The 13151-nt window shown below is 51.0% G+C and overlaps 1 protein-coding gene across 4 annotated transcripts; it reads left to right on the forward strand.

Annotated features, from left to right (window-relative positions):
• Positions 1-526: 526 nt before the first annotated feature.
• PTCRA (pre T cell antigen receptor alpha) lies at positions 527-11585 on the forward strand. Of its 4 annotated transcripts, XM_025383264.1 has the most exons (5): positions 747-879; positions 7550-7592; positions 8878-9080; positions 9962-10006; positions 11012-11585. In XM_025383264.1, the coding sequence occupies exons 1-5, from the start codon at positions 822-824 to the stop codon at positions 11371-11373; spliced, it is 711 nt and encodes a 236-aa protein (XP_025239049.1). In that variant the 5' UTR covers positions 747-821; the 3' UTR covers positions 11374-11585. The 4 variants fall into 4 exon arrangements, with proteins under 4 accessions (XP_025239048.1, XP_025239047.1, XP_025239051.1 ...); XM_025383263.1 differs by lacking the exon at positions 7550-7592 and having other exon boundaries at positions 527-879; positions 8760-9080; XM_025383262.1 differs by lacking the exon at positions 7550-7592 and having other exon boundaries at positions 527-879; positions 8760-9080; positions 9962-10004; positions 10965-11373.
• Positions 11586-13151: the final 1566 nt, after the last annotated feature.

Here is a 13151-nt window from a genome sequence, read left to right on the forward strand (position 1 = left end):
GGCGCGGTGGCTCAAGCCTGTAATCCCAGCACTTTGGGAGGCCGAGACGGGCGGATCACGAGGTCAGGAGATCGAGACCATCCTGGCTAACACGGTGAAACCCCGTCTCTACTAAAAATACAAGAAAATTAGCCTCCCGAGTAGCTGGGACTACAGGCGCCCGCCACCTCGCCCGGCTAATTTTCTTGTATTTTTAGTAGAGACGGGGTTTCACCGTGTTAGCCAGGATGGTCTTGATCTCCTGACCTCATGATCCACCCGCCTCAGCCTCCCAAAGTGCTGGGATTACAGGCGTGAGCCACCGTACCCGGCCCTGGGCATCTTTTTGTCTATAATAAAGCCAACCATCTAAAAACAGTTCAAGCCCTGGCTCTGGTACCTGTCAGCTGTGTGGCCCTGGTTGGGTCCCTCACTCTCTGTAAGCCTCAGTTGCCTCACCTGTGAAATGTATCTCACAGTGGTTGAGTGGATCAAGTGAAGGGCTGTATGTCAACCCTGTCAAGCCACCTGGTACTCTGTGTCCTATGGATGGTAGCTGCCCTGAAGCAGGGCTTTGCAGACTGAAGTGCTCTCTCTTCAGAGGAAGTGCAGGTTTCCATCTCCTGGTGTGGGAGAAGCACCCTGTGCTCCCTGGCCCATGAGACAGGATTGGGTTTGGGGGGCCAGGGCAGGAGGAGGGGCCCGTCACCAGGGGAAACGGCTCGTGGTGGAGCAGCTGAGGTGCAGCTGGGCCTGTGGCCTAGAAGGCAGTCTTGTGGGTGCCTCCTCCCCCAGCCACAACTCAGGTCTTCAGCTGGGTCCTGCCTCCTTCCGAGTGGGCCATGGCCGGGACATGGCTGCTATTTCTCCTGGCCCTTGGGTGTCCAACCCTACCCACAGGTGAGCCCCCTCTTTGCATTCCTCTCTGTTCCTCCTCAGTCTGCCCAAGCCCATTCCCTCACTCTGGACCTCCCTGGGTATTGATGGGCTGCAGGGAGGCAGGACAAGAGCCATTTAGGGACCTCTGGGGAGGGTCTCACCCACTGTACTCTTCCCATTGTACTCTTCCTCCCAGCCACCTTGCTCTGGGGCTCCCACGTCCTCCTGCCCTGGAGCCCACAGTGTTGGTAGGGAGGCTGCATCTCTTAGAGGTATAGAGAAATGAGAACAAACTGGATGGGCATCCATAGAAGGTGGGGTTAGGGTAGCCAGGGTGTGTGATGTGATATGCAATTATGGGATATGGGTAAGAGTATGAGGTACTGTCCTGTCCTTCTTGCCCTCAGGGTACCTGCCCTAGTTCAATAGGACTCAGGGTGTCTCAGGTTCACTCCCAGCTTGCCCTTATCAATGGGCTCAGGGTAGGTCCCAAGGCCTCTTCCCAGGGTATTTACCCCCACCCTCCCAGGATCAAAGCTGGAGCCAAAGGACTCATGTCTTGAGGGGAAAATTCCAGCTTCATCTAGAAGCATGTGCATGTATGCATGTGTGTGGTAGGGGAAGGTCCAAGATTTTTGAGTCGGGAGGGTCTCCTTGACCTAAAGCTGGCCCCAAGTATCTCACAGGCACTCCTTCATTAGGGAGATAAACCACACCTATGTGGAACACAGGGCGCCCATGGCAGGAGGCCTGAGCTCGGGAAGGAAGTAACCAGGGTAAGCAGGAACAATCCTGGGAGGCTTCATGGAAGAAATGGAAGACGAACTCAACTTGGGGAATGTCTCTATCTATGTAACTGAAAAGGCTCTGGAGGTTTTTTTTTTTTTTTTTTTTTTTTTTTTTTTTTTTGAGACAGAGGCTCACACTGTTGCCCGGGCTGGAGTGCAATGGTGCGATCTTGGCTCACGGCAACTTCTGCCTCCCAGGTTCAAATGATGATCCTGCCTCAGCCTCCCGAGTAGCTGGGATTACAGGTGCCCACCACCACACCCAGCTAATTTTTTGTATTTTTAGTAGAGACGGGGTTTCACTATGTTGGCCAGGCTGGTCTCGAACTCCTGACCTCATGATCTGCCCACCTCGGCCTCCCAAAGTGCTGGGATTGCAGGCGTGAGCCACTGTGCCCAGCCCATTATATTATTATTATTATTATTAGCTTTTTTTTTTTTTTTAAAGACAAGAGTTCACTCTGTTGCCCATACTGGAGTGCAGTGGCATGATCTCAACTCACTGCATCCTCTGCCTCCCAGGTTCCAGCGGTTCTCCTGCCTCAACTTCCCAAGTAGCTGGGATTACAGCCACCCGCCACCATGCCCAGCTAATTTTTGTATTTTTAGTGGAGACAGGGGTTCACCATGTTGGCCAGGCTGGTCCCGAACTCCAGACTTCAAGTGATTCACCTGACTCAGCCTCCCAAAGTGCTGGGATTACAGGCATGAGCCACTAAGCCCGACCTAACGCCATTATATTGATGAGACCACTGGGACTCAGAAAAAATATTCTTCCTTCAACCTAAATAAATAAATAAATAATGAAAACAAAACAAAACAAACAAAAAGACTCAGAAAATTGGCTGGGCACAGTGGCTTACGCCTGTAATCCCAGCAATTTGGGAGGCCAAGGCGGACAGATCACTTGAGGTCAGGAGTTTGAGACAAGCCTGGCTAACATGGTGAAACCCCATCTCTACTAAAAATACAAAAATTAGCCAGGCATGGTGGCAGATGCCTGTAATCCAGCTACTCAGGAGGCTGAAGCAGGAGAAATGCTTGAACCCGGGAGGAGGAGGTTGCACTGAGCCAAGATCCCGCCACTGCACTCCAGGCTAGGTGATAGAAACAGAATCAGTCTCAAAAAAAAAAAAAAAAAGAAAGAAAGAAACAAAAGAAAAGACTGGGTGCGGTGGCTCACGCCTGCAATCCTAGCACTTTGGGAGACTGAGGCAGGTGGATCACGAGGTCAGGAGTTCAAGACCAGCGTGGCCAAGATGGTGAAACCCCGTCTCTACTAAAAATACAAAAAATAGCCAGGCGTGGTGGTAGGCACCTGTAATCCCAGCTACCCAGGAGAATCACTTGAACCCCAGCGGGCGGAGGTTTCAGTGAGCTGAGATCCCGCCACTGCACTCCAGCCTGGGCGACAGAGTGGGGCTCCATCTCAAAAAATAAAAATAAAAAATAAATACAAAAAAAGGTCGGGCGTGGTGGCCGACCTTTACAAGTCCTGTAATCCCAGCACTTTGGGAGGCCAAGGCGGGTGGATCACGAGGTCAGGAGATCAAGACCATCCTGGCTAACACAGTGAAAACCCTCTCTACTAAAAATACAAAAAATTGGCTGGGCTCAATGACTCATGCCTGTAATCCCAGCACTTTGGGAGGCTGAGGCGAGTGGATTGCCTAAGGTCAGGAGTTAAAGACCAGCCTGGCCAACATGGTGAAACTCCATCTCTACTAAAAATACAAAAAATTAGCCGGGCACGGTGAGGGGCGCCTGTAATCCCAGCTACTCAGGAGGCTGAGGCAGGAGAATCACTTGTATCCGGGAGCTGGAGGTTGCAGCGAGCCACGTTTGCCATGCCATTGCATTCCAGGCTGGGCAACAAGAGTGAAACTCTGTCTCAAAAAAAAAAAAAAAATACAAAAAATTAGCTGGGCATGGTGGCACGTGCCTGTAGTCCCAGCTACTCAGAAGGCTGAGACAGGAGAATCGGTTGAACCCAGAAGGGGAGGTTGCAGTGAGCTGCACTCCAGCCTAGGCAACAGAGTGAGACTCCATCTCAAAAAAATATATATAATAATAATAATAATAATAATAAGACTCAGAAAATTAAGTGAATGAGTCAGGAGTCACGCTTAGCTCTGTCTGAAGCTATGTCCTAGACAATCCACTGTGTCACATGGCAAAATCTTAGTCACCCTGCAAGGTGAGATGGTTTATGGGATTTGGAGTCACAGAGATCTGAGTTCAAATCCTGACTGGACAACTTACCATGTATGTGTTAGTAGGATAATTTTTTTTTTTTTTTTTGAGACAGAGTCTCGCACTGTCGCCCAGGCTGGAGCGCAGTGGTACGATCTTGGCTCACTGCAAGCTCTGCCTCCCGGGTTCACGCTGTTCTCCTGCCTCAGTCTCCCAAGTAGCTGGGACTACAGGCGCCTGCCACCACGCCTGGCTAATTTTTTGTATTTTTAGTTGAGACGGGGTTTCACTGTGTTAGCCAGGATGGTCTCGATCTCCTGACCTCATGATCCGCTGGCCTATTTTTTTTTTTTTTTAATTTTTTGAGACAGAGTCTTGCTCTGTCGCCAGGCTGGAGTGCAGTGGCATGATCTCGGCTCACTGCAACCTGTGCCTCCCGGGTTCAAGCAATTCTCCTGCCTCAGCCTCCTGCAACCTCTGCCTCCCAGGTTCAAGCAATTCTCCTGCCTCAGCCTCCTGAGTAACTGGGATTACAGGCGTGTGCCACCACACCTGGCTAATTTTTTGTATTTTAGTAGAGACAGGGTTTCACCATGTTAGCCGGGATGGTCTCGATCTCCTGACCTTGTGATCCGCCCGCCTCAGCCTCCCAAAGTGCTGAGAATAAAGGTGTGAGCCACCATGACTGGCCTAGGCTAATTATTTGGCTTCTAAGAAATCTTTCCTGAGTACCCTTTACCCCTACATCCTCACAAGATTCTCTGGCCTCCTTCCCTGCACTCTGGGACATTTCTTAAGTCTGGCTATACCTAAGAAATAGGTATAGCCTATTCACAAAAAACTCCAGGCTGGGCAAAGTGGCTCATGCCTATAATCCCAGCACTTTGGGAGGCCCAGGCGTGAGGATCTCTTGTGCCCTGAAGTTCAAGACCAACTAGGACAACATAGTGAAACCCTATTTCTACAAAAAATAAAAAATAAATTAGTCAGGTATGGTGGCACCTGCCTGTAGTCCCTGCTACTGGGAAGGCTGAGGTGGGAGGATCACCTGAACCCGGGAGGTCGAAGCCTCAGTGAGCCATGATCATGCCATTGCACTCTGGCCTAGGCGACAGGGAGAGACTCTGTCTCAAAAAAAAAAAAGAAAAAAAAATTGCAATGTTCAAAAATAACATTCTGGGCCAGGCGCAGTGGCTCATGTCTGTAATCCCAGCACTTTGGGAGGCTGAGGTGGGAGGATCATTTGAGGTCAGTAGTTGGAGACCAGCCTGGCTAACATGGTGAAACCTTGTCTCTACAAAAAACACAAAAAAAATCAGCCAGACCTGGTGGTGCACACCCATAATCCAAGTTACTTGGGAGGCTGAAGCAGGAGAATTTCTTGAACCCCAGAAGTGGAGATTGCAGTGAGCTGAGATTGTGATACTGCACTCCAGCCTGGGTAAGACAGTGCGACTCCATCTCAAATAACAATAATAATAATAATAAATAAAATTCTGTTACATATTAAATGAGCCATCTTTGCTGAAAATAATAAGATTGCAGCCTGGGCCTAGTGACTCATGTCCGTAATCCCAGCACTTTGGAAGCCCGAGGCGGGAGGACAGCTTGAGCCTAGGAGTTTGAGACCAGCCCGGGCAACAAAGGGAGACCCATGTCTCTACAAGTAATTTAAAAATTAGCCGGGTGTTGTGGCACGTGCCTGTAGTCCCAGCTACTTGGGAGGCCAGGAGGCCAAGGCTCCAGTGAACTGTTACCACACCACTGCAGTCCAGCCTGGATGACAGAGCTAAACCCTGTCTCAAAATAATAATAATAATAATAATAATAATAATAATAATAATAAAAGATTGTGGGAAATAGGGATTATTTTGGAAAATATAGGAAAAATGTTTGTAGTACCCATATGACTTAGTTCTTAAGATTATGAAATAGGCCGGGCGCGGTGGCTCAAGCCTGTAATCCCAGCACTTTGGGAGGCCGAGACGGGCGGATCACGAGGTCAGGAGATCGAGACCATCCTGGCGAACACGGTGAAACCCCGTCTCTACTAAAAAATACAAAAAACTAGCCGGGCGAGGCGGTGGGCGCCTGTAGTCCCAGCTACTCGGGAGGCTGAGGCAGGAGAATGGCATAAACCCGGGGGGCGGAGCTTGTAGTGAGCTGAGATCCGGCCACTGCACTCCAGCCCGGGCGACAGAGCCAGACTCCGTCTCAAAAAAAAAAAAAAAAAAAAAAAAGATTATGAAATAATACACGTATACTTCAAATGGGTCAATTGTCTGGTATGTGGACTATATCTAAACAAAGCTTTTTTTTTTTTTTTTTTCACTCTGTCACCCAGGCTGGAGTGCAGTGACATGATCTCAGCTCACTGCAACCTTTGCCCGGGTTCAAGCAATTCTTGTGACTCAGCCTCCAGAGTAGTTGGGACTACAGGCATGTGCCACCACGCGCAGCTAATGTTTTTGTATTTTTAGTAGAGATGGGGTTTCACCATGTTGGCCAGGGTGTTCTCAAACTCCTGACTTCAGGTGATCCACCCGCCTCAGCCCCTCAAAGTGCTGGGATTACAAGTGTGAGCCACCACACCCACCCTTTTTTTTTTTTTTTTTTTTGAGACTGAATCTTGTGCTGTTGCCCAGGCTGGAGTGCAGTGGGATGATCTCGGCTCTCTACAACCTCTGCCTCCTGGGTTTAAGCAACTCTCCTGCCTCAGCCTCCCAAGTAGCTGGGACTACAGGTGCACACCACCACACCCGACTAATTTTTGTATTTTTGGTAGAGATGGGGTTCCACCATGTTGGCCAGGCTGGTCTCGAACTCCTAACCTTAGGTGATCGGCCTGCCTCAGCCTCCCAAAGTGCTAGTATTACAGGTGTAAGCCACTGCACCCAGCCAACAAAGCTTTTTTTTTTTTTCTTTTTTTGAGACAGAGTCTTGCTCTGTTGCCAGGCTGGAGTTCAGTGGCGCGATCTAGGCTCACTACAACTTCCGCTTCCCTGGTTCAAGCGATTCTCCTGCCTCAGCCTCCCGAGTAGCTGAGATTACAGGCATGCGCCACCACGCCCAGCTAATTTTGTATTTTTAGTAGAGATGGAGTTTCACCATGTTGGCCAGGATTGTCTCGATCTCCTGACCTTGTGATCTGCCCGCCTCAGCCTCCCAAAGTGCTAGGATTACAGGCTTGAGCCACCGTGCCCAGCCAACAAAGCTTTTTTTAAATTATTATTATTATTATTTAAAAAGGCTGGATCTGGTGCCTCATGCCTGTAATCCTAGCACTTTGGGAGGTCGAGGCGGGCGGATCTCCTGAGGTAAGGAGTCCGAGACCAGCCTGACCAACATGGAGAAACCCAGTCTCTACTAAAAACATAAAAATAAAAATTAGCCAGGGTGGTGTCGTGGGACCTTGGGAGGCTGAGGCAGAAGAATAGCTTGAACCCAGGAGGTGGAGGTTGCAGTGAGCCAAGATTGTGCCACTGCACTCCAGCCTGGGAGGCAGAGCGAGACTCCGTCTCAAAAAACAAACAAACAAACAAAAGAACTACAGGCTACAGAAAAAGGCTGAGAATAAAAGAAAAAACACCCACGCACACTCCACCTAGATTAACAAATGTTTAACATTTTGCCATGTTTAAATCAGACTTTTAAAAAAAAGAAACAAAAAGTTACAGATATATTTGAGGCCCCTTCTAATCTCATTCCAGGTCCTGTTTCCTTCCCTTCCTCACCAGAGGCTGCCACAGCAGGGTATTACAAGTATTTGTTTGCACATTTACTGTCTTTCCCATGGAACTGAGTTCCTTGAGAGCAGGAACGATGACTTACCCAATGTTATATCTCTAGTTCCCGGCACAGAATGGGGCTCGGATGTCATAGACAAGTGGATGGAAGAAGAGGTGGCTGAATGGATAGACAGATACATAGATGAAAGGTAGAAAGAATAGATGGAGGTGGCTGGGCGCAGTGGCTCACTCCTGTAATCCCAGCACTTTGGGAGGCTGAGGCAGGTGGATCACGAGGTCAGGAGATCGAGACCATCCTGGTTAACACGGTGAAACCCCATCTCTACTTTTTTTTTTTTTTTTTTTTTTGAGACGGAGTCTCGCTGTGTCGCCCAGGCTGGAGTGCAGTGGCCGGATCTCAGCTCATTGCAAGCTCCGCCTCCCGGGTTTTTACGCCATTCTCCTGCCTCAGCCTCCCGAGTAGCTGGGACTACAGGCGCCCACCACCTTGCCCGGCTAGTTTTTTGTATTTTTTAGTAGAGACGGGGTTTCACCGTGTTAGCCAGGATGGTCTCGAACTCCTGACCTCGTGATCCGCCCGTCTCGGCCTCCCAAAGTGCTGGGATTACAGGCTTGAGCCACCGCGCCCGGCCAACCCCATCTCTACTAAAAACAAAACAAAACAAAAAATTAGCCAGGTGGGCGCAGTGGCGGGCGCCTATAGTCCCAGCTGCTCAGGAGACTGAGGCAGGAGAATGGCATAAACCCCAGATGCAGAGCTTGCAGTTAGCCAAGATCATGCCACTGCACTCTAGCCTGGGCAACAGAGCGAAACTCTGTCTCAAAAAAAAAAAAAAAAAAAAAAGAAGGAAGGAATACATGGAGGATAGATGGCTGATAGAAGAAAGGATAAATAGGTGAGTGAATGAAAGGATGGGCAGATGGAGGGAAGGAAGGGTGGCTTGATGGGAAAATGCAAGGAGGGAGGAATGGATGAGTGGCTAGGACAGGTAGATGGATGGATGGATGGATGGATGGATGGATGGATGGATGGATGGATGGATGGATGGATGGATGGATGGATGGAAGGAAGGAAGGAAAGACAGAAATGTAGAACCCTAGTCTACAACACAATGCTGGCCTGGGAAGCCACAAGCTGGTCTAGCACCCACAGGTGCATGCTCTCTTGCAGGTGTGGGTGGCACACCCTTTCCTTCTCTGGCCCCACCAATCACGCTACTGGCGGATGGAAAACAGCAGATGGTGGTGGTCTGCCTGGTCCTTGATGTTGCACCCCCTGGCTTTGACAGCCCCATCTGGTTCTCAGCCGGCAACGGTAGTGCACTGGATGCCTTCACCTATGGCCCTTCCCCAGCAACGGATGGCACCTGGACCAGCTTGGCCCATCTCTCCCTGCCCTCTGAGGAGCTGGCATCCTGGGAGCCTTTGGTCTGCCACACTGGGCCTGGGGCTGAGGGCCACAGCAGGAGTACAGAGCCCCTGCAGCTGTCAGGTGGGGATGGAGCCTGGGCCCTTGCGGATGCTCCCCGTCCCCTTCCACACACTAGGATATGGTTGGAGGGAGGGCAGGCTCCAGGCTGCAAAGGCATGAAGGGTGTCCAAGTGCAGAGCCTCCGGGTAAGGTGACACTTGGGCTCAGGGGAGAGTGGCCTCAGGGCCATTAATTCTGGGATTTGCAACTGCAATATCTGTTTGAAATCCAGGCTCTGCAGCACGGCTTCCAAAGATAAAAATGCCTCCTTCTACCTAGGATTCATTATACACACATAGATATATCACCCTGTGTACATGATACCCTGTAAGGACCAAACTAATTAACAAATCACTACCAGTTATTGAGCGTTGACTCTGTTCTAGGCAGTGTTCTATACACTTCACATTTATGAGACAGATCATATAATTCCCTTAATTTTACAGGCATGGGGAAGCTAAGTAACATGTCTAAAGCCAGTGATTTTTGTTTCCCCCTCCATTGTATTTTGAAACAGTCAGCAATTATTATCACTGACCAGATGACTTACTTCCTCTCTGGGGACTTTCTCAGTTTTGTCGTCTTCCAAATGGGAATGTTTGTTAACTAAGTGCCCTGACTTTCAAAGAATGCCGTGAAGACGGTCAATTCCTTATCTGAGAGTGCTGGGCACCCCAGCCTCCCCAGGGCATAGAACAGGGAACAGTGCAAAGTGAGGGATGTCTGGGCCCTCAGAGGACTTGCAGCAAATGGGCTCAGGGTTTCTGCTGCTGGCTCACTTGTCCATTTACCCCAATGCCTTGACACCCATGTTGTGCCAGGGCCTGGGCATAGCACTGGGGATGGCCTCCAGAGTGCATGGCCCATCCCCAAAGACTCACTCCCTTCTCCTTGGACAACAGGAGAGGCTTCTACAGCCAGGACCTGCCCCTGGGAGCCTCTCAGGGGTGAGTACTCTGGGCAAGGGGTGGGGAATAAAAGGCTGGGACCAGGACCTTGGGCCTGGGGGGTGGGGCATTCAGCTCTGGCCTAATGGGTCTTACACGGGAGGTCAGTAGGTATCCCATGTAGAGGCTGTCATGCTAGGTTGGGGCACTGGCTAGCATGGGCCTCAGTCTACCTAGGATAAGATGGGGGTGAATCCTTTGACCTTAGCCTAATTCTTGGACATTAGTTGAGAAGCACAGGTGACAGCTAATAGAGGGGTCTTTGGAGTCCTCCTTGGGCAGCCCAGGCAGGGGGTCTCAGCATTACAGGCTGTGTAAATGGGAGGCTGTCTGGAGTGATGGAAAGAGCACTGGATGGATAGTCATGAAGTTGGGCTGTGGTCCAACTCTGCTTCCTGACCAAATAGAGAATTTTGAAGCTGGGCGCGGTGGCTCACACCTGTGATCCCAGCACTTTGGGAGGCCGAGGTGGGTGGATGACGAGGTCAGGAGCTTGAGACCAGCCTGGCCAACATGGTGAAACCCTGTCTCTACTAAAAATACAAAAATTAGACGAGCGTGGTAGCACATGCCTGTAGTCCCAGCTACTCGGGAGGCTGAGGTAGGAGCATCACTTGAACCCAAGAGGTGGAGGTTGCAGTGAGCTGAGATCGGGCCACTGCACTCCAGCCTGGGTGACAGAGTGAGACTCCATCTCAAAAAAAAAAAAAAAAAAAAAAAGAATTTTGAGCTAGTTACTCTCTGCGTCAGATGCTAAGTCCTGCCTGGCCCCCACCCTTACCCCCATGATTGTTGGGGAATAAAATAAAATGAAGGCAAGGAAGGTATTTATTATTACCAGTAAGAATGGAGGCTAGACACCGGGATGGACTTTCCCTGGAGGAGGGGGTCAAGGGGACGGGCAATGGCAAGGGCAGAGGACAAGGCCCTCTCCTCCGTGGACGTTCTCTCCTGGGGTGGGGGGCTGCGGGCTCCTGCGGGCTCCTGAGCGGTTCCTCCTCGCAGGGATGCCGGGCGGGGTCCTGTGGCTGGGGGTGCTGCGGCTGCTGCTCTTCAAGCTGCTGCTGTTTGACCTGCTCCTGACCTGCAGCCGCCTGCGCCACCCCGCGGGCCCACTGCCTTCCCCCGCAGCTGCCACCCGCCTGCGAGCCCTCGGCTCCCACCGACTGTACCTGGCCACGGAGACTGGGGGACGAGAGGCCACCAGTTCACCCAGGCCCCAGCCTCGGGACCATGGCTGGAGTGACACCCCTCCGGGTCGGAAGCCGGGGAGCCCAGTCTGGGAGGAGGGGTTTTACCTCAGCAGATACCCCACCTGCCCAGCACAGGCCTGGTGCTCAAGATCTGACCTCAGGATTCCTTCCTGAGGAATTGGAGTCTTCCTGAGGAATTGGAGTCTTGGAGCATTTTTTGCATGTGACCTGCCTCCTCCTCTGCAGGCTGGAGCTGCCTGAGGGCACGGCTCTACCTCCCCCAGGCTACCCCTCCACCCCCCAGAATGGTGATCCACCCAGTTACGGGGGTATTTAGGGAGCAGATGACTGAGAACATTAAAAAAGAACTTAAATGACATAGCAAATGAGAAATGTTTGAATTCATGTCTATCCTGGGAGGAGGGAATTTGGCAGAGTTAGAAGTAGGAGAAATCCAGGAAGGTTCCCTTGAGGAAGAGGGCTTCCTGAGACAGAACTTGGGAACTACAGAGTGGGGCTGGTGGTTGGGAAGGCAGCTGTCCCACGGCTGTCTCCTCGCCCCACAGCAAGCGGGGAGGCCCCCTCTTCTCCTTACCCTGGCCCAACTTCTGTGAGAGATCAGGGCAGAGAGCCCAGGAACCCAGGAAGGTGGATGCTGGGTCGATGTGAACTCTTGTACAGACTCGACAGAGGTGAACAGGGCCAGGGTTTCCGGGGAACAGGATCGTTTTCAATGCCAAGAGTATGAGGTATTAATTCCAAACTTACAGTTTATTAATCAATTAAGAGTCATTATTCATTTGACAAATATTCTTTGAGCATCAACCCTGAGCCAGGTACTAAAGAGGCTTGGCTTTTTTGGTTTGGTTGTTTCCTAAAGAAGATTCTTACATTGATCGAGTATGAGGCTTCCACAGTAGAGCATAACGTGTGTGTCCCCTGCTTGCCCAGTGCTGGCTGCAAATCTAGCCTTTCCCAAGGGTTCTCCGCTAGTAATCAATCACTCCAAGAGACTCTGGGTGCTCTCATGTAAATCCACCTGTCCCTTGGGCCCCATAGGATAGTGTGCTGGATCAACCTTAGTCTTCCTTCCCCCAGGGAGGGGATGGGGAACTATGCCCCAGCACCCCAACACATGGTTTCAAGGACACCCTCAGCTTCCCTGAGCCTCTGTGCTCTCTCAGCTACTGTTCCATAAAAACTCTCACTGCCTCCTCCACTGCTCATCTCTCACCAGCCTGAAAGGAGATTCTCCCACTTGCTTTGGGGATTCTTGGGTGGTGGTGGCTGGGGGTGGGAGGGTCCCACAGCTTCTAGGGATGAATCTGTCCACCATCCCCACAAGGCATGTTCCTTCCCTGACACAAAGACTGAGAGAGGGGGTGGGCAGGGGCCAAGGAGGGGTGGGCAGGGGCCAAACCTCAGACTTTCTCTGGTCACTATCCCTTCCCAGCTATCCGGCCAGATGCTGAGCCCAGGCCTCTCAATCTCCACTGTCAGGCTGGCTTAATCTTATTTCCCAGGAGGGCTTCTGAGCTGAGGTGAATCAAGGGCCATGGCCAAGCTCTGAGCCTATCCAAGTTTATTATTTTATTTTATTTTATTTTTTGAGACAGGGTCTAACTCTGTTCCTCAGGCTGGAGTGCAGTGGTGCAATCTCGACTCACTGCAATCTCTGCCTCCCGGATTCCAGCAATTCTCCCACCTCAGCCTCTCGAGTAGCTGGGACTACAGGCACGTGCCACCATGCCTGGCTCATTTTTGTATTTTTTGGCAGAGACAGGGTTTCATCATGTTGGCCAGGCTGGTCTTGAACTTCTGACCTCAAGTGATTTGCCTGCCTCAGCCTCCTGAAGTGCTGGGATTACGAGTGTGAGCCACCGTGCCCAGCTTGAGCCTACCCAAGTCTTATCAAGCCTAGAAAACATGGAGGACCTCAGGACAGTGTCCTG

Source organism: Theropithecus gelada, chromosome 4, assembly GCF_003255815.1.
Source record: "Theropithecus gelada isolate Dixy chromosome 4, Tgel_1.0, whole genome shotgun sequence".
Lineage (NCBI taxonomy): Eukaryota > Metazoa > Chordata > Mammalia > Primates > Cercopithecidae > Theropithecus > Theropithecus gelada.

Excerpts from the sequence above, each read along its gene's own strand:
- PTCRA (XM_025383262.1), top strand. The coding sequence starts at position 822 with ATGGCCGGGACATGGCTGCTATTTCTCCTGGCCCTTGGGTGTCCAACC. Across the intron at positions 880-8,759 it reads GTGTCCAACCCTACCCACAG|GTGTGGGTGGCACACCCTTT; the intron begins GTGAGCCCCCTC and ends GCTCTCTTGCAG. Across the intron at positions 10,005-10,964 it reads TGCCCCTGGGAGCCTCTCAG|GGGGGGCTGCGGGCTCCTGC; the intron begins GGGTGAGTACTC and ends CTCTCCTGGGGT.